General features: G+C 42.0%; 1 protein-coding gene across 1 annotated transcript in view; it reads left to right on the forward strand.

Moving 5' to 3' along the window:
- Positions 1-18,399, forward strand: part of AASDH (aminoadipate-semialdehyde dehydrogenase) — a 47,635-nt gene that overhangs the window by 13,972 nt on the left and 15,264 nt on the right. The window contains exons 3-6 of the mRNA XM_083168632.1: positions 7,906-8,026; positions 11,800-12,110; positions 16,554-16,746; positions 17,940-18,181. Of these exons, the coding sequence (XP_083024758.1) occupies positions 7,906-8,026; positions 11,800-12,110; positions 16,554-16,746; positions 17,940-18,181 (867 nt within the window). The remainder of the gene's footprint in view (positions 1-7,905; positions 8,027-11,799; positions 12,111-16,553; positions 16,747-17,939; positions 18,182-18,399) is intronic.

Here is an 18,399-nt window from a genome sequence, read left to right on the forward strand (position 1 = left end):
ACATCACAAACTGGAATGCTAAAGGTGAATTTCTTTATAAAGGGAATGCTGTACAGCACAGGTCTTCAACCTGTGGCCCTCCAGATGTTGTGGAACTACATATCCCAGCATGCCCTGAGGGATTTTAGCATGCTCTTATAGGAAAAATGTGGCAATGCATGTTCGAACATGTAGTTTCACAACATCTGGAGGGCCATAGGTTGAAGACCCATGCTGTACATGTTGGATTTAATAAGACACATCACGCAAAGTCACAGTGTGTCGAGTCGTAAAATGCTGAATGGGTGGCCTGAAATTATGCATGCTATGGCTGAATTAAATATACCGTCCACCGTAGTCGCCAAGTCATCAAATAGAATGTACCTAGACCATTTAAAAACAGAAACATACGCCGATGGTGATGACTTTTTATTTAACACCTGCGATACAATCGCATAGAAAAAGGCACTTAAATGTTTTAAGCACTCCTGGTTTAACAACGACTCATGGTTACTTAATGCCTAGGAAAAGACATGTACAATTGTTACAGTAGTCCCCGTGGTTGAGTCTATAATCTTTTTCTATTGTATATTGTTTTTAATCTATGTTATTGTAATCATGTTTTTAAAAAGTTTGTTTATTATAGCGATGGAACATCTAAAATGCTTCAAATGTCGTTCTGATTATAATATTGCAACGTTGATGTATCTGAATTTTATGCTTTTTATGTTTCAATAAAGTATACTTATGATTTAGAATGGCCTTTTTTGTTCTTTGTTTCTAATCAATGTTTTTAGAAGATGCACAGATCACACAACAACAAAGTTTAAAACCATTGTTCATTATGTTATGAAACATTGTACATAAAATGTTTCAACCACAGGGGTGATTACACATTTCTGTATACAATTAGTCGTATCATGCAATGGCTTTTTCGCAGACGCCTTACAAACATTGCGACTAAACGGTCATTACGTTTTGTACCGGTACTAAATCGGGACAGAAAAATCATCATATTTGTAGTTTTTACACATCAAAAATATAAAGTAAATACCGTATTGACCGCATTCAGTGCTTGAAAAGCCTTGTAATCGCCTGTTTTGTTGACAAATGTTTTTTGAAATAAAATGTAAAAACTTTGATATTCTTTGGGAAAATGTCGCTGTCCGGTGGTAGACTGTAAGAATCAAAGAAATAGCAATGTCCCCCTTCATTAAAATAAACGGCCAACCAGTGTTCACTGCTATGCGTGTTGATTACAAACGCGCAAGGATAATGCGTCAGTTTATTGGTAGGTAACATATCACAAGCGTAGGTTCCTTTAATATAATGACCCGTACTTGGTTCCGCGTTCAGTATACAATTTATCTGTAGCGTGTTCATTTTTAAGATTTCTTATAACGTAATGACAATTGTTTAAATATACAATAAAATATTAAAAATAGTTTATTTCACGGCACCCGATATATATCGGGTGCGATATCGGCCGATATATCGGATGTGATATTGGCCGATATATCGATCCGATGAGATTTTTTTACCTGTTCATAACCCCACTATCCACTACGCATGGAGTTGATTTTATATAGTGTGGCGAGCGCAGCGAGGGGACGCAGATTATTGCGCTCACCACACTATATAAAATCAACTCCATGCGTAGTGGATAGTGGGGTTATGAACAGGTAAAAAATCTCATCGGATCGCATCGATATTTCGGCCAATAGGTACTTGTGTAGTTTCACGGCGCCCGATATATTGGCCGAAATATCGATGCGATCCGATGAGATTTTTTACCTGTTCATAACCCCACTATCCACTACACATGGAGTTGATTTTATATAGTGTGGTGAGCGCAATAATCTGCGTCCCCTCGCTGCGCTCGCCACACTATATAAAATCAACTCCATGCGTAGTGGATAGTGGGGTTATGGAGTTGATTTTATATAGTGTGGCGAGCGCAGCGAGGGGACGCAGATTATTGCGCTCACCACACTATATAAAATCAACTCCATGCGTAGTGGATAGTGGGGTTATGAACAGGTAAAAAATCTCATCGGATCGCATCGATATTTCGGCCAATATATCGGGCGCCGTGAAACTACACAAGTACCTATTTCACTTATAGATAATCATACAACACATCACGCCTTTGATTAATTTCAATTATATTATCAAATAAAGCATAAATGATTACGTTGTCTGATACAGCACTTCTGCAAAGCGAAATTTGGCACGTAAGTTACCCGTCCTTATCAAGGAAAGATGTTCGCCGCACTCCTGCTCCGGTGACAGATCAAATAGCGCGTAGCCGTTGAGATACTCTTCACGGTCAATCAATATTCCGGCGTCACATTTCTGTTTATTTGTGATCTGTAATAAACGACATATACTCTCTTACAGCATTACCATGTTTAAAGTCTGGTTGAAATGGCTTTGCCGGGTGCGGCGTTCCATCCAGATAAAGGGATGCAAAGCTCACATTTTTATGTTCAAAATAAAGGGGATTCCGATCAAGGGCTCCTGAAAATGCTTTGTTGTCCACAAAGCCTGCTATGACCGTTTTCGGCACTTGACCCAAAAATAGATTTTCGAGATTAAATACTCTGCTGCTGGTAAGTACGCTGTAGATTTTCATTCTGACGTGGTTACTGCATATTTTGCATTTCCATTTAGCAGGGCCTGCGCGTGACCAATCCGCACGGCGGGTGAGACCTGCACTCTTTTCACAAACAGGGACGCTGCGATGATCTGTATTTTAAAGCATCAGCTTGAGCCGACATTAAGCAGAAGGAGTCTTTGTTTCTGGTGAGTTTGATCTTCAGTTCAATGGCATTTAATATTAGTTTATGTTGATGGAAAAGGTCGCAGTGTAACGGGCCTAGCAACTCAACCTTGCGACTGCGCGTTTTCTGAATCCCATATTTGGGCCATCCAGCAACCTGTTATGTTCTCCAGCTACATCTTTGTAAAATAATCCTGTGATATGCTTTGTTGACAGAGCGTCTGAGCTATAATTCAATATAGTCACAATATATGCACGGTAAGCGTAAAGGTTGTTGGATTGTGATATGAGCCTGTCACCCAAAGTTACATCCACCTGACTGAATAAAGTCGCTATGGGGTAAATAATAATGGATACCCATGCCCTTTGGGCCATCTGTATGTTATCGGCTCGTACGATCTTACACATCACATACAACAGAGTGTTGTTCAGATCGTAGTAGTGTTCGCCGCTGGCCGCTATATAGAATTCAACTGGCGCTGAGAAAGATAAAGCAGCTAAAGGTTGAACTTCAAGGTATAGACTTTTTTCTATGCTCGTTTGTGTCGGGGGCACAAGATGCAGCTCTGTTTTTTCGCATTCGACAGACTCTGCGTTTATGAAAGACATGTTGTTTAAAAAATATCACCAACGGTGCGCTTCGGCTTTCTCTTCTTCGAATTACGTCTCATCTGGTTTTTGTTTGAAAAGGGTTTACCCCAAGGCGGAAGCGCTATCATTCGCTTCAGTTTTCTATTAGACATGCCTTTTCTTGTATATATTATTCCTGAACCATCTTGTTTTGATTGGTTTGCTTCGTGTAATTTATTCACCACGGCTGTTGTGGCTTGCCCGATAAAGTCTTTCGCGATATTTCACGCTGCCGACTTCACATGCGGTTTAGCTGACTCTAAACCTCTCTGGAAAAGAGGTACTGCTTTTCTGAAAAGGCTTCGAAAAATACCGCCTAAACCGCATCCGTACATGTACGCGCTGCCGTGAAATCACCATAATTTTTAGTTACGACCATTCTGTTTAGTTAATAAATATCATTTTTGCAACGTCTAAAGTGTAGTTTCACGATCGCTATCCCAAACTTAAATGAGATGTTCTCATTCTGGTCGTTCTTTATCTCTATGGATATGGTGTCAAAATGCGCTTTGCACAATGGACCGTAATCAGGCTTCTCGTACCGTTTAGTGACCATCTCGTTGTTACGACCCCTTATTTCAACAGTCCGCAGCAGCGGTACATAACTTTTACCGACCCTCTGCTGCTTGATAATGTCTGTGTACACTTATAATGTATATTGACCGCCGTTGATGTCTGTGAACGGTTTTAAAGAATTAGTTTTAGGTTCTAAACCCAGTATTCCTGTCAGTTTAGGGGTGGCTGAGATATGGTACATCGTCTTATTGTCGATTGAATACGGCGCATTCAAGTGTGTCGTACCATAGTTTTAATCCACCATCCAGGTTTATGACTATCAATTTCGGCATTGAATACATCGATTAGCGCTTCGATTAATTTCATAAAAACCTGGTTTCACACACATCCTTGTCACAGCAGCGTTCAAACTATCCCACCTTGTTATTTTCAACACACAATCGCGTACATTGATTGTATTCCAGGTGTGCTGATATTGTATTTCTGTAAGAGCAACTTCCCATTTGCCGTTTAAGTCTATCGGCTTAGCCAACTTTATCGTATAGATAGAAATCTTATTTTGCGGAAATGTCGCAGATGAAGCGCTACTCAGGAGCAATATGTAGAATGATTTGTCATCCATCTTCCTCTTTGATTATATGTCTTTTATCTCCATCGCTTCGACCCAACAGTTAAATTTTGTGGGATATCCGCGCCACTTGACTAACGCGTATTTCTGACCTCTGACCATCTTATTTTTTAAAATCTTTTCCACTTTATAAATCCTGTTATAGCTTTTTGGTATGCTTTGAACCTCTTCGGGGTAAAAACTGCCTTTTCTAGTCTCACCGTAGAGTTCCTCCAACGTGTAAAGCGACTTAAGACCTTTAGTGTTCACACTCTGTATGAGAAATATTTCCTCCGAAAAATTCTGTTTGTAACCTTTCTGGAATATATCCTTATATTTGGAGATGCATACGTGTTCACTGGCGGCTAAACGCGGCATATGTTTTCCAGAAGTAATTGCCGTACATCGTCTTGAAAATTCTCAAAGCGTTAGAGCAGGGGTCTTCAACCCATGGCCCGCGGGCCACCCGCGGAGCTGATCTCAGTGGCCCCCTGCCCGCCGGCCCACCATGCACAGGATTTTTTTTTTTAAGTAAAAGAAAATGCTGCCGAGGGAGGCAGTGTAATGGAGTCCCCTTGGGTGCCGCCTACCCGATTTCCATTGGCTGCAGGCAGGGCAGAGGAGTGGATCCAGCGCGGCTGAGGGAGGAGGAGGCACGTCTGGTCACGAGCTGGGGAGTTGGGACCCGGCGAAGCTGCGGGAGGAGGAGACGCAGCTGGCGGGAGCAGGGGACCCGGCACTGGAACTGCAGGAGGAGGAGGCACAGCTGGCGGAGGGGACCCGTCGAAACTGCAGGAGGAGGCATGGATGGTGGAAGCAGGTGACCCGTCAAAGCTGCAGGATGAGGAGGTACATCTGGCGGGAGCAGGGGACCTGGCAAAGCTGCAGGCATTACTGGGGGCATTGTGTGTGGGGCATTACTGGGGGCATTGTGTGTGAGGGGCACTGCTGGGGCATTGTGTGTGAGGGGCACTGCTGGGGCATTGTGTGAGGGGCACTGCTGGGGCATTGTGTGAAGGGCACTGCTGGGGCATTGTGTGTGAGGGGCACTGCTGGGGCATTGTGTGTGAGGGGCACTGCTGGGGCATTGTGTGTGAGGGGCACTGCTGGGGCATTGTGTGTGAGGGGCACTGCTGGGGCATTGTGTGTGAGGGGCACTGCTGGGGCATTGTGTGTGAGGGGCACTGCTGGGGCATTAGGTGAGGGGCACTGCTGGGGCATCATATGTATAAGCAGGAGTACTGCTGGCATTATGGTCTGTGGCATAATGGGCATCAGTGTGGGGCATAATGTGCAATGGGCATAATTTTGTGTGGATTAACGTGTAATGGGCATCACGGTGCGGCATAATGTGTAATGGGCATTATGGTGTATGACATAATGTACAACAGGTATTACGGTGTGTGGCATAATGTCTAATGGACACTATGGTGTGATGCACAATGTGTAATGGGCATTACGGATAAACAGTGTAACAGTGTATATTGATTTAAGAAGCCTTTCATTGTTTGGGTTTGATCTGTGAGGCATACTATTTCACTGTGTGGGCCTTCATGTTTATATGTCATTGTGCAGCCTTCAGTCAAATTAAGCGTGTGAGGACAACGACCATTCCTGCGGTAACCAATGTCTGGTCATGCAGGTTGCAAAAGAGGTGTCAGGTAATTGTTTTCCTGCTAGTTCACACTCGTTATAATTAGACCACGCCCCTTATAATTAGGTCACACCCGTTTTTGGGAGTGCGCCTACGGCACATGCAATTTATTCAATATCAAATTATATATGGGGGGGGGGGGCACATATTTTACTGTTTGCACTGGAACCCAAATTGGCTGCTGATAACTATTAGGGTGTGTGTGTGTGGGGGGTTATGTGCTGAGTATGGGCAGCTGTGCCAACTATCTATAAAGGACTGTGCTGACGTTATAGGGGAGCTGTGATTCTATGGGGCTGTCCGAAATTCGGTAGGCGATTTTAGTGGTCCTCGGGCTTCACTGGATTTTTTTAGGTGGCCCACGCTGTCTTAAAGGTTGAAGACCCCTGCGTTAGAGCATGGGTCTTCAACCTATGGCCCTCCAGATGTTGTGAAACTACAAGTTCCAACATGCATTGCCACATTTTTTCCTATAAGAGCATGCCAAAACTGTCAGGGCATGCTGGGAAATGTAGTTCCACAACATCTGGAGGGCCACAGGTTGAAGACCTGCGCGTTAGAGGGATTTACTTAACAGGGCATACACTTAATCGTTCTATGGTAAGTGTTATTATTGCTGCGTATGAAGTCTTGTAAAACATATGTATATCTGTAGGTGTTCATCGCCGTGAAAATTTGTGTTTTCAAAGTCTTATTGAATTTTACTATGACAGCTGCCTTTACGTCGTTATTTGTCGTAAAATGATGTATAGCATATTTTTCTAACACTTTTTTTAGGGCTTTGTTTAGAAACTCTTTACTGCAATCGGTTTGTAGCTTCTTTGGTATGCAACACTGCTGAAATTATATTTTTTCAAAAGCATTAGCGATGGATGTAGCGTTATTAGTCTCTATGCTTTCAGCCCATGCTCTCTTACTGAAAATATCAAAAATGGTTTAGTATGTACTTAAAACCATCGTTGTACTTTGCAAGATCTATGAGCGAGACCAAGTCGCATTGCCATTGTTGATTTATATCCGATACGCAGATCATGTTCCTTTTTATAGTTTTTCCTGGCCGGCTTATGTAATGTATATGTATCTTGTCTATAACTGCCTGGGTTTAATACTGTGTAATACCCGCTCTTCATCCGCTTTTTTTTGGTTAGCCGTACTTCGTAACATCATAGATCTTCTTTTGTTTGCAGACATAGCAGAATGCTATAGAGGAGGTTTATATAGTATATCACGCTTGAATCAAATAAATAATCGCAGAATGAATTTCAATGTTTAAACACCTCTTATAACATTGTAAGCTTATTTATATCAAAACCTATTAAAAGTGGTCGTATAATGGGAAATACCAGGGGCGTGGAAATGGGTGTAAAAGGGGAGTGGTTGTGGGCGTGGTACCTGTCACTTTTAGTTTGCCGGAACATGGTTCACTATCTACTTACAATATAAAATGCACTGCCCAAAATCTCTAGATCAGACTATAAAAAAATGTAAAATACAATCATTTGGAATGATTGATATAGCCTTCAGTTTGGAATATTACATGCAGATGGTACAAAGAATCATTGCAACTAGATAATGCATTATACTGTTATTTATGGTATCTGTTTGGTTTTGATGAAGATATATATTGATCGTTCTCTATGCTTTCTGTTGTAGGATATGAAATTGAAATATATTGTGTTTTACAGCAATCGGCGCAACAAAAGGAATAATTATAACTTTGTTTTTCCTTTTTGTTAGGATCCTCCAGGTGCCAGCTGCTTACTCTCCTATAGATCCCAATGCTCCCCGTCACTTCACATCTCTGCTGGTAGAGCGGTCTAAGGTGCAATACATGCTGGTGGAAAACAACAAAGTTGATGTGAGTAAGCAGCCTGCCTACATCTGCATAATTTAACTGCTATCATTTTGATTTAAAGATCAAATTACAAAATTTTGGGGGGGGGGGGGGTCTGATTTTTCCCCCCCACTACTGGGTGTAAAACTGCAATATTCTGATTTACCATAACCCTTGGGCTCACCAGGTGAGCGTCCAAAATATTTTGGTTTTAAAGCTGAAAATAGCAGCACTTTCTGAAATTTCCTATACATTCCAATCCAATTGTTTTCCAAGTATCTTCCAAATGATAGCTTCATATATTTTTCTAGAATTTGTTTGGCAGTGTAGCCGCACCTCTCCCGAACCACAAGTTGCCCTTTACTTACAAAACAACGGTTTTGTAAGTAAGGGCAACATTATACATCCATCAGCCATAACCTTAAAACAATTCTGCCTAATACTGTGTAGATCCGTCCCCCTCATGTCACCAGAACAGCTTGGACATGGTTGAGGCATGGACTCCAGAAGTCCTCTGATGGCACCAATACGTTGGTACCATATTTATGAAGTTGCAAGGTGGGGCCTCTATGGTTCAGGTTTGTTTCTTTTTCAAAGCCAATTTTATTAATTTTGTCAAGATAGGATATTACATGTTTACATCATTGTATTCTCATGTATAAACATTGGTGAATAAAGCATAATTAATCATGACTCATCAATAAATTCACAAACATTTGTCTCCTAATACTACATAATGAAGAACTATCTGTGCATATTCCCCGTTCCATCCCTTCTCTTTCCTTAGGAGAAGCTATCTGCAGACATATATAAATCATTGATAAAATGCTGATGAATTCACCAATATCCGATATAGTTCAACGTAATAACTCCTTTCCAACAATCATTATAACTATCCCTAAAACTATAACCCCACACCTCCCTCCCTCCCACGCTCAAGACTCGGTGCGTCATAACCATTAGATAGTGACCTAAGCAGGTACCAGGTCGTGCCCTCAAATATCCTCATTACATGCCCCTGCGCATCTTACTCCAATGAGCTTATATAAATTCCCCATTTTGCATGGAACTTTTTAACGCCTTCCTCCACCATGGGCAGAGTGGCTCTTCTATCAAAGTACATCAGCTGTGTTAAGGCCGCTCTAACTTCCTGCAAAAAGGGCGGGGATGAAGTGGTCCAGTTACGCAGAATAATTTTTTTTGCAACCGTTACCTTTATAGTGAGGAATGGAAACAATTCAGTTTTTCATCCATGTATATTGCAATTGGAGAAATTTGCGCACAGCATGGCCAGAGGATCTTTAACTAGGTGCAGACCACATGTGTTATTGATAAACATCATTCCCTTGTCCCAGAACTTCCTAATTTTCCCGCATTCCCACATATGGTGGAAAAAACGTAGCATTAGAACCCTTACATTTGAGACATACCCCTATTTCTCCCGGAACAAATTATTTTCTCTGGGCTTGCGAGATATATACTCTATGCAATGTTTTAATATGAACTTCTTGCAACATCGCAGAATGTTTATGTAGCATTTCCACTGAGGTCACTCCTGGGACATCTGCCTGCCACTTAGGTATCATTGCAGTCCAAACTGCCTTCAGTCTAAAGGGCCCAGTGGAGCTCAGACTAAACACCTGTTGCAGTACATCCAGTTTCCCAGGATCTAGCATGGGACCCCTCTTTGATTGTATAAAGTGTCTGACCTGGAGGTACATATAGAAGTCCCTATTTGGTAGGGAATATTTGACCGATAGATCTTAAAAAGAGAGGAGATGCCCCCCTGGGTCGAACACATCTTTGACCGCCATAATGCTCTGTTTCTTCCACCTGTCATAACCTACTGTAGCTCCGACAGCCCAGGAACGAAGTCAGTGTTTCCCCAAATGGTAACATACTTAGTATTCTGGTAATCTCGACCTAGATACTTATTAATGCTTATACATGAAGAATATGTATCTGAAAACAAAATAGTTTTCCGAAACTGCGGTGGCAATTTAGCCTGTGGAACGTGAAGCAAGCCTGCCAGAGAAAACGGCATCATTATGTCTCCTTCCAGAGACTTATGTGTATAGGATGGGTTTAATCGGACGAGCCCTTAAGGGTGCTGTCATAAGTGTCCATGCTATTTCTGATTTTATGAATTGTGATATGTCATTGGAAAGCTTATGACTTTCTGAATACAACACAATAAAGGCCTATAAGGGTCCATTAAATGAAAACATTTTCACTTTACAAACTTTTGACGAACTGAAATTAATAAGCGACTCATCGACAGAGTGGTCTGTGAATCGAACACTGTAGACATCCATGTGAGGTCGATCCCCAGTCAGTTTTTTTTTCTCTCAATTGTTTGCTTATTCATTGAGGGTTTTCGGGATCTTTTGTACCTGCTGCAGCAGCTCCTGCCCTGCTGTAGTTGGCAAGGGTAGGTGGATAGCTGGAGACCTGCTCTGGCTGCTGCAGCAGCTCCTGCCCTGCTGTGGTTAGGGAGGGAAGGTGGTTAGTTGGAGACCTGCTCTTGCTATTGCAGCAGCTCCTACCCTGCTTTGGTTGGGAAGAGTAGGTGGATGGGCCTTAAGCCTTAAGACTAGTAGACCATAAATTGGGCTATACGAAGTAAATAAATGAAAATGCATATGGTGTGCATAGGGTGTAACAAGGCATAATAAGATACCAAGACAAACTGTTTCCAGCACACATGTAATATAAAATCAACTATAATGCACAACATTAAACAGAACATGCTAGAATCCCCCTAGTGTTTCAAGACAATAGGGGGATCACCTGCAACCATTTTTAGAAGATCCATAGAAATGTTGTGCCCCCTCCACACCGCTGCTTGCACCAGAGGTAACCGTTGTCTCTGATTGGTGTGTAAGGGTCGGATGAGGGGATTTGGCAATCCAATCCAGGTATCTGTCAGGGTTAGACACAGGAAGGATTAAGAGGCAGTGTGGATGGTGTAACACTCTGATCCCGATTACAGTATAAAGAGAGCCAGATTCCCAGAGCTTGAAGATGATTTAATCTGCAAGCGCTGGAATAAAATTTCCATTGCACATGGGTGAGTAAAAATGGTATTAACCAGATCAGAACTGTGTTGTGAAAGGGGTCTGTTCCCCGTCTAACCAGTATTTGAACCACGTGTCAAATCTCAGGTCAGGCCTGTGATTTTTGGTGTGGAAGGGATATTACAAAGACCACTGTGGATTGAATGGCTTCAGACAGAACTGCTGTGAAACTTTCCCATAGTTCAAATTACTTTAAATCTTTTTTCCTTCCTCTTCATCGTAACCTCAGCCATTTTTATACAGAAAAATGAAAAGGGTCACAGCTGTGGGTTCAGAGTGCCTCCATGCTTGTTGGAGAGATTTTAGAGCCGCTGCGCTAACCGCTTCTAGTACCTGTCTGCTGCCTCCGAGATCCTGAGATCCTGTCTCCTGTGGAAGGATGCCGCTTAGGGGCAGATAATTCACTATGTTCTCTTCTGAATAATCATGAACTTTTAGCCACATCTGCATATTAATGTTGAGACCATAAACAATGAAATACATCTGCCTGGGGTACACCAAATTTGTAGATGGTATGAGTGGTAGAGAGAACAATAAGAAACTTCTCTGTTTACATGGTAGACGAGAGCTGCTGGCATGATCTAGTATACACACCTGTAATAGGTCAGCGATTTGTAAGCCTGGAAGCTCAGAGATCCAGACCACAAATCCACCCTGAGCGATAAACTGGTCTAGGCAAACTTAAGTGTTTTTATCATTTTCTGTCTTCTCTTATCCCAGATGTTTATGCTGTTGCTCCCAGGCTGGGATGGCAAGGACTCGTCCATAGTGCAGCACCTAGATGTCACACTTTTCGTGTCCACAAGAAGTGGAAAAGCGATTGAGTCTTCAAGAACAAATTGCATGGATGAGCATACAAACTCCTATGCTAAAACAGACATTGACCTGGAGGGTTTGCCAAGCACAGCGGGCATTGACATTCATGACCAACAATGCCTAGCTTATGTACTGCACACGTCAGGGACAACAGGAGTCCCCAAAATAGTCAGTGTTCCTCATTGCTGCATTGTACCAAATATTAATCATCTCCGGTAAGCTCTTTACATGTGTTGGATATCAATCATATTACATTATATTTCTAAAGACCACCGCACAAGGTGGATTTCTGAAACTATACCATTATATATGCTATCATTGGCTCTATCCAGAAATCTATATGTAGAACGGCCTATAAATGTCCCTTAGTCAGACATGTCTGCAAAGGTGATGTCTTGTGTACATCTTCAGTGGTGAGTGGACTGTGCATGCCTGAATGTAGGCTGCTGGCGTTTTGGATCAGGGGGTGTGTGGAGCTAGCCAGTGTTTCCAAAAGAGTGGCGATGCCAGGGTCTGTGTTCTCAGGCCTAAAAATACTGCCTCCGGTTGAGCGTTCAGGCCCTTCATTTCTCCAACATCAACAAATTGTCCTAGTTGGTATATTATTTGTTCTCAAACAATGGTTTTCTCTCTCTAAAACCATTGTAAGTGAGGTCAGTGGCACACACGGGGGGAGGGGGGTACAGAAACTGCCCCTGATGGACCACTCCAAAGACCCCCAAATTGTGGCATTACACTGAATGGGGATGGGTTTAATGATGCAAAGATCCCAGCCTCCCCAGTGATCTGTGAGTAGTCGCTGCGTCTCCCATGAGATTTGGTTAGTATGGTAGGTGGATGGTAGTGTATATGCCTGGTTATTGAGTTCGTTGCCAGGAGCTTGGACAGGTGAAATTTATTGGCAATAGCTCAAGCTCCTCCATACTAATGCTGGGTTCTGAGTCCTTTTCTAGTGGCGAATGCTTTAAAAGGGAGGGAGTAAGGAAATGGGTGATAAGGATAATGGGGCAGATGTATTAAGCTTTAACAAGAGATAAATCCAAAGGTTATAAGGAGAGATAAACGTCCAGCCAATCACCTGCCAACTGCCATGTTACAAGCTGTGTTTAAAAAAAGGCAGTAAGGAGCTGATTGGCTGGACGTTTATCTCTCCTTATCACACTTGCATTTATCTCTTGTTAAGGCTTAATACATCTGCCCCAATGTCTGCTATTACTTGTATAGCTCATATGTACAATGTAATAACAGACATTTAAGTGCCTTCACCATCATTCTTTGTCTTTTTTATATGATATAATGTTTGAATATGTCTGTGGGCTCACATGAGATTGCCTAGACCGGTTGAAATAATATCTGCAGTAACTGCACATAGGGAAATCAGTGATCACTTGGAATTCATATGTGTGTCCCAGGGAACCATCATTTAAAAAAAAATCTGTTTCATGATACCATTGTAACTTGCAAATTGCTCTAAAGGAGCCCATACACGCTCCGTTGTGTCCGGCTCCAGTCTGTACTATGCGATGTGCTGCACATACTTTTTGTACTAGCTACACATCGTATCGGATCGCAGTGCATGCACAAGGCATGCGATCCGATACGATGTGTACTTTAAAAGTACTTAACGGAGCCGCAAAACGGAGCGTGTATGGGCTCCTTAAGCCCCCTCTTGCTGTTTGACCCTCCCCACATATCGTCAGACCACACCCACATGCCTCTTAAGTACCAATCCACCCTCCATATGCCAATAAGCCCATAACTATGCTATTTTGCAGGAGAGTTAACACAGAGGATGCTTTGGTGAAAGAAATACTGTTAAGGTGGCCACACACTTTGGGGTGTGCTAAATCAGTGTGCTTTTTGATTTTGAACTAGAGGTGACGCGATCTAGTCCAAAAAGTAAGTGTAGCACATGCATTTTGTGCTATGCAATGTTATGTGTGCGGGAGCCCAAACCGCTTTGTGTGTGTGCGCACCTTTAATTGTTAGATGCCGGAAGTCCTGGCTCTATATGCAGGGTAATCACTGGGGACATTGGCTGCATCTGCTGCTGGCATAAAGTACACTTACCCTCTCCAAAACAAGGTGCCATTGACTGCATGATAGGGAGGGAGTATTATCTGGGTGACCTGTATGCTGATGTATTATACTGTAACAGGTATATAATCTGTATGTCTATACTGATATATGATTACTTGGGTGTCTGTATAGTGTTGTGTTTTACTATGTAACAGGTATTGGGCCAGATTCTGTAAGCTTAAAAAGTGATAAAATGGAGAGTGATAAACAGCCAGCCAATCAGCTCCTGTTAGACATTTTTCAAACACAGTCTGTGACATGGCAGGTAGGAGCTGATTGGCTGGCTGTTTATCACTCTCCATTTCATCACTTTTAAAGCTTAGAGAATCTAGGTTTCTGTATACTGCTGTATTATCCTGTAGCAGAGGTATATAATCTGTGTGTCTATACTGATATATATTATCTAGGTATCTGTATACTGATGTATTATCCTGTAGCAGAGGTATATAATCTGTGTGTCTATACTGATATATATTATCTAGGTATCTGTATACTGCTGTATTATCCTGTAGCAGAGGTATATAATCTGTGTGTCTATACTGATATATATTATCTGGGTATCTGTATACTGCTGTATTATCCTGTAGCAGAGGTATATAATCTGTGTGTCTATACTGATATATATTATCTGGGTATCTGTATACTGCTGTATTATCCTGTAGCAAAGGTATATAATCTGTGTGTCTATACTGATATATATTATCTGGGTATCTGTATACTGCTGTATTATCCTGTAGCAGAGGTATATAATCTGTGTGTCTATACTGATATATATTATCTGGGTATCTGGATACTGATGTATTATGAGGTACCTGAGTATTGTCTGAGTAATGAGATTGTGATAGGAGTGGTAATGGCTCAGATTACCCACATCTGGATCTGCCGCATCTGGATCTGCCGCTGGATAGCGCGGTACATACTGTAGCACATCTTGCGGGAACTGTTCTTAAGGGGTTTTTTTGCGGATCCTGATGATATTGGGCTTGTTTCAGTGGTGGATACAAATGCAGCCTTGACTGTGTCTTTGTACTGTGTATAAATAATAAATACCTCCACTACTGGCTTCTCTAATCTGCCAGATGCGACCATCGGTGGCAGCATCAGGCATATATGCGTATCCCTCGAGATACTCAGGATGTCTGTTGAAATTACCCAGCCTCCCATTTGAGGAACTCCTCCCACAAATGTCTGCAGCCTGTCGATCATGCTGCAGCGTTCAGAGCACAACGACCGTGGACGCAGTAGCATCACAGCACATGTGCACAGCGATTCCACCACATGATCACTCTCGAAACCATCGATCATTGACAGAATTGAGAAGGTGATCAGGTCCATAATTTCAAGACCGAGGGGGATGGAGTATTAATAGAGATTTACACCTGCAGGGTACATTTAGGATAATGGCTTAGTTTGTAATAAAATGTTGTTCTGGGTGAGCTGGTTTATGCACTGTAAGTGCTGCTTTAGTCCTCTTGGCTGTCTTGTGTTCCTCTGTTTTGAAGAGCTAATAATATGAGTTTTCATCGTCACTTGCCATATTCCTTTTGACAGGAACAATCAAATTTAGGCCCTTATTCTGGTTCACTCGCAAAGGCAAATTCCTTATCAAATGGACAAAACCATGTGCACTGCAAGTGGGGCAGATGTAACATGTGAAGAGAGAGTTAGATTTGGGTGGGGTTTTACTTCAAAGTGAGATCTATGTTGCAGTGTAAAAATTAAACAGTCAGTATTTACCCTGCACAGAAACAAAATAACTCAAATGTAACTCTCTCTGCACATGTTACATCTGCCTCACCTGCAGTGCACATGGTTTTGTCTATTTGAGAAGAAATTTGCCTTTACAAGTGAACAAGAATAACCCATTTCATGTAGTGATTATCTTACTCATCTAATATTTAGCACATTTGAATTCTTACTGAGAGCTGGTTTCCTAGCAACCGTATTGGTATTGCTTGCCAAAATTAGACGTGTCCTCAACAAAGTACAGGCTGTGTATTATTTACCGTACTGTATCTTTTCTTTTCTTCTACTGCCTCTTTATTTATTACATATTTTCAGATTTCTGGTTAATAAGGCCAAATAAGATGGTATTACACTATTATTTTTTTTTAATCATATAATGGGCCCCATACATCAGCAATCACAATTTATGGATTTTCAGATATAGGGATATTTTGGCCAGATAAATGGATTTTACAATCTATCTGACTTTGCCCACACATTACAGATTTATTTCAGTGATCGGCAGATTTTTCCATCTAAAGATTGCATCTTCATATCTGGAAATTGCCCCAATCGATTGTCATTTCAGCTTTTCATAATGTAAATAGATGAAGAAGACAAATTGGGAATGCCCACACATCTAAAAAAGATCTGCAGATAATACCAGATTATTAAACATGTTTAAAAACCTGATTAAGCAATCGATTGGCGATTTTGATTGGGATTGCCAAAAGGGGGAGCCCACACATCTAAAATTAATTGTGGCAATCATCTCCATATCTGAAAATTGTCACAATTAATTGCTGATGTATGGGGCCCTTAAGTTTGAGAAGTAATTGTTACTTATTTTCCAGATCCATCTTCAGTGTCTCACCCAATGACCTTGTGTTCTACGCATCACCTATGACCTTTGACCCATCTGTTATAGAGATGTTCCTTGCTCTCTCTGCTGGAGCTTGTCTTCTGATTGTTCCAGAACCACTTAAAATGATGCCTCAGAAACTGTGCAGACTCCTGTTTCACCAGCATAGAGTGACTGTGCTACAGGTATGGTGCTGCGCTTCCGTCAGTAAAAGTCTGTGAGTGTGTGTGTGTGTGTTGTGCTCATTAGTGTATATTTTGTTTTAAATCAAATGGATCAGTAAATGGTTGTAAAGAATTTTGTCACTTTTTTAGGGGGGAAGTCAGTAGATTTATTGGGTACCCAAAGTAATGTGTGGCCGTAAGAGCAATTGAATTATTGCTGATCGGGCTTCATTTAATTTTGATGTTCCACTAAAGTTCTGGCTGTGATATGAAAAGTTTTGCTTGGCTGCCCAAACAAAACACTTCTTCTGGTACTTGTGCATTTTCACGGCGGCAGGGAAATCGCATCGCATGTGATGCGATGGTATTTGTGTAGTTTCAAGTTGCGGATCGCATTGCACGCAAAATCGCATGCGATGCGATTTAGCACACCCCCACTATCCACATCACCCACAAAGTGTGGTGAGCGGACGCGGTATGCGTCCTCCTGACCTGTTCATACCCCCACTACCCACGTCTGCGTGGAGTTGATTTTGAAAAGTGAGGCAAGGGCAGCGAAAAACTAGCCCCGCGTTGGGCCGCGGATTACTTGCGATTTGCGTGCGATGCGATCCGCTAGCAGGGGCAACTTGAAACTACACAAGTACCATCGCATCGCATGCAATGCGATTTCCCTGCCGCCGTGAAACTACACAAATACCCTTTTCCCACATTTCGAATGGCCACATCCTGGAGGCTGTGAACAGAAATGTTGGAGCTAGCAGCACTCACACCCAAATGAGCGAACAATTGAATAGCTGCCGGTGGTCGCCATCTACTGGCAGGCACCAAACAACAATTGAATCACCCACTACAAGTAGCAAGTTGCTCCTAGCAAACAATGTAAAGGTGCCCACACACACTAGCGTAAGCAATGACCACGTCCAGCCTGTCTCAGTCACAGATTAGTGGAAGCCTCAGAGCTACTCACAATTGCACAAATGGCAAAAACTCTTTTGATGTTTCAGGAATTGTGTATGGATTTGTGATTGGATGGCCATTAGCAATCTATTTGCAATTTAGAAAGGGGCGTTTTATCTTTTTGGGCGGCAGCTTTCTCATTGCAGTCCACTGCAAATTCTCAAATTAACAATACATTCTGAACTCAAACCTAAAACCGTGTTAGTTTAGTTTAGACAGAATACATTTAATAACTTTTTTTTTTATCTGTTTAGGTGACGCCCACCTTCTTGAGAAGATTCGGTGGGCAAACCATCCGGTCTTCTGTGCTGTCCAGAGAAACCACGCTTAAAGTTTTAGCTCTCGGTGGGGAACAATTCCCACCACTAAATGTTTTCCGAAGTTGGAGGGAGTCAGGCAACAAAACTCGAATCTTCAATCTTTATGGCATAACGGAAGTGTCCAGCTGGGCGACTTGTTGCGAGATTTCAGAGGCAATCCTTAACTGTCAAGCAGGGTAATTTGAAGTCCTTTATTTTTAATATTTGATAGAAAAAACTGTAAGCCTTGATTGTTTGTAGTTTCCCATACTCCTATCTGAATAAAACTTGTATATTCTTCCTCCCTATTACCATTGATGGTGAGATCAGCAGTGACTAGAGTGCCCTGATGCTACTAATGTGTCTTCATTAGTGACTGCATTGGGAGTGACTCCTACACAGGAGCCACGTTGGA

Source organism: Crinia signifera, chromosome 1 (assembly GCF_055691185.1).
Source record: "Crinia signifera chromosome 1, ASM5569118v1, whole genome shotgun sequence".
Classification (NCBI taxonomy): Eukaryota; Metazoa; Chordata; class Amphibia; order Anura; family Myobatrachidae; genus Crinia; species Crinia signifera.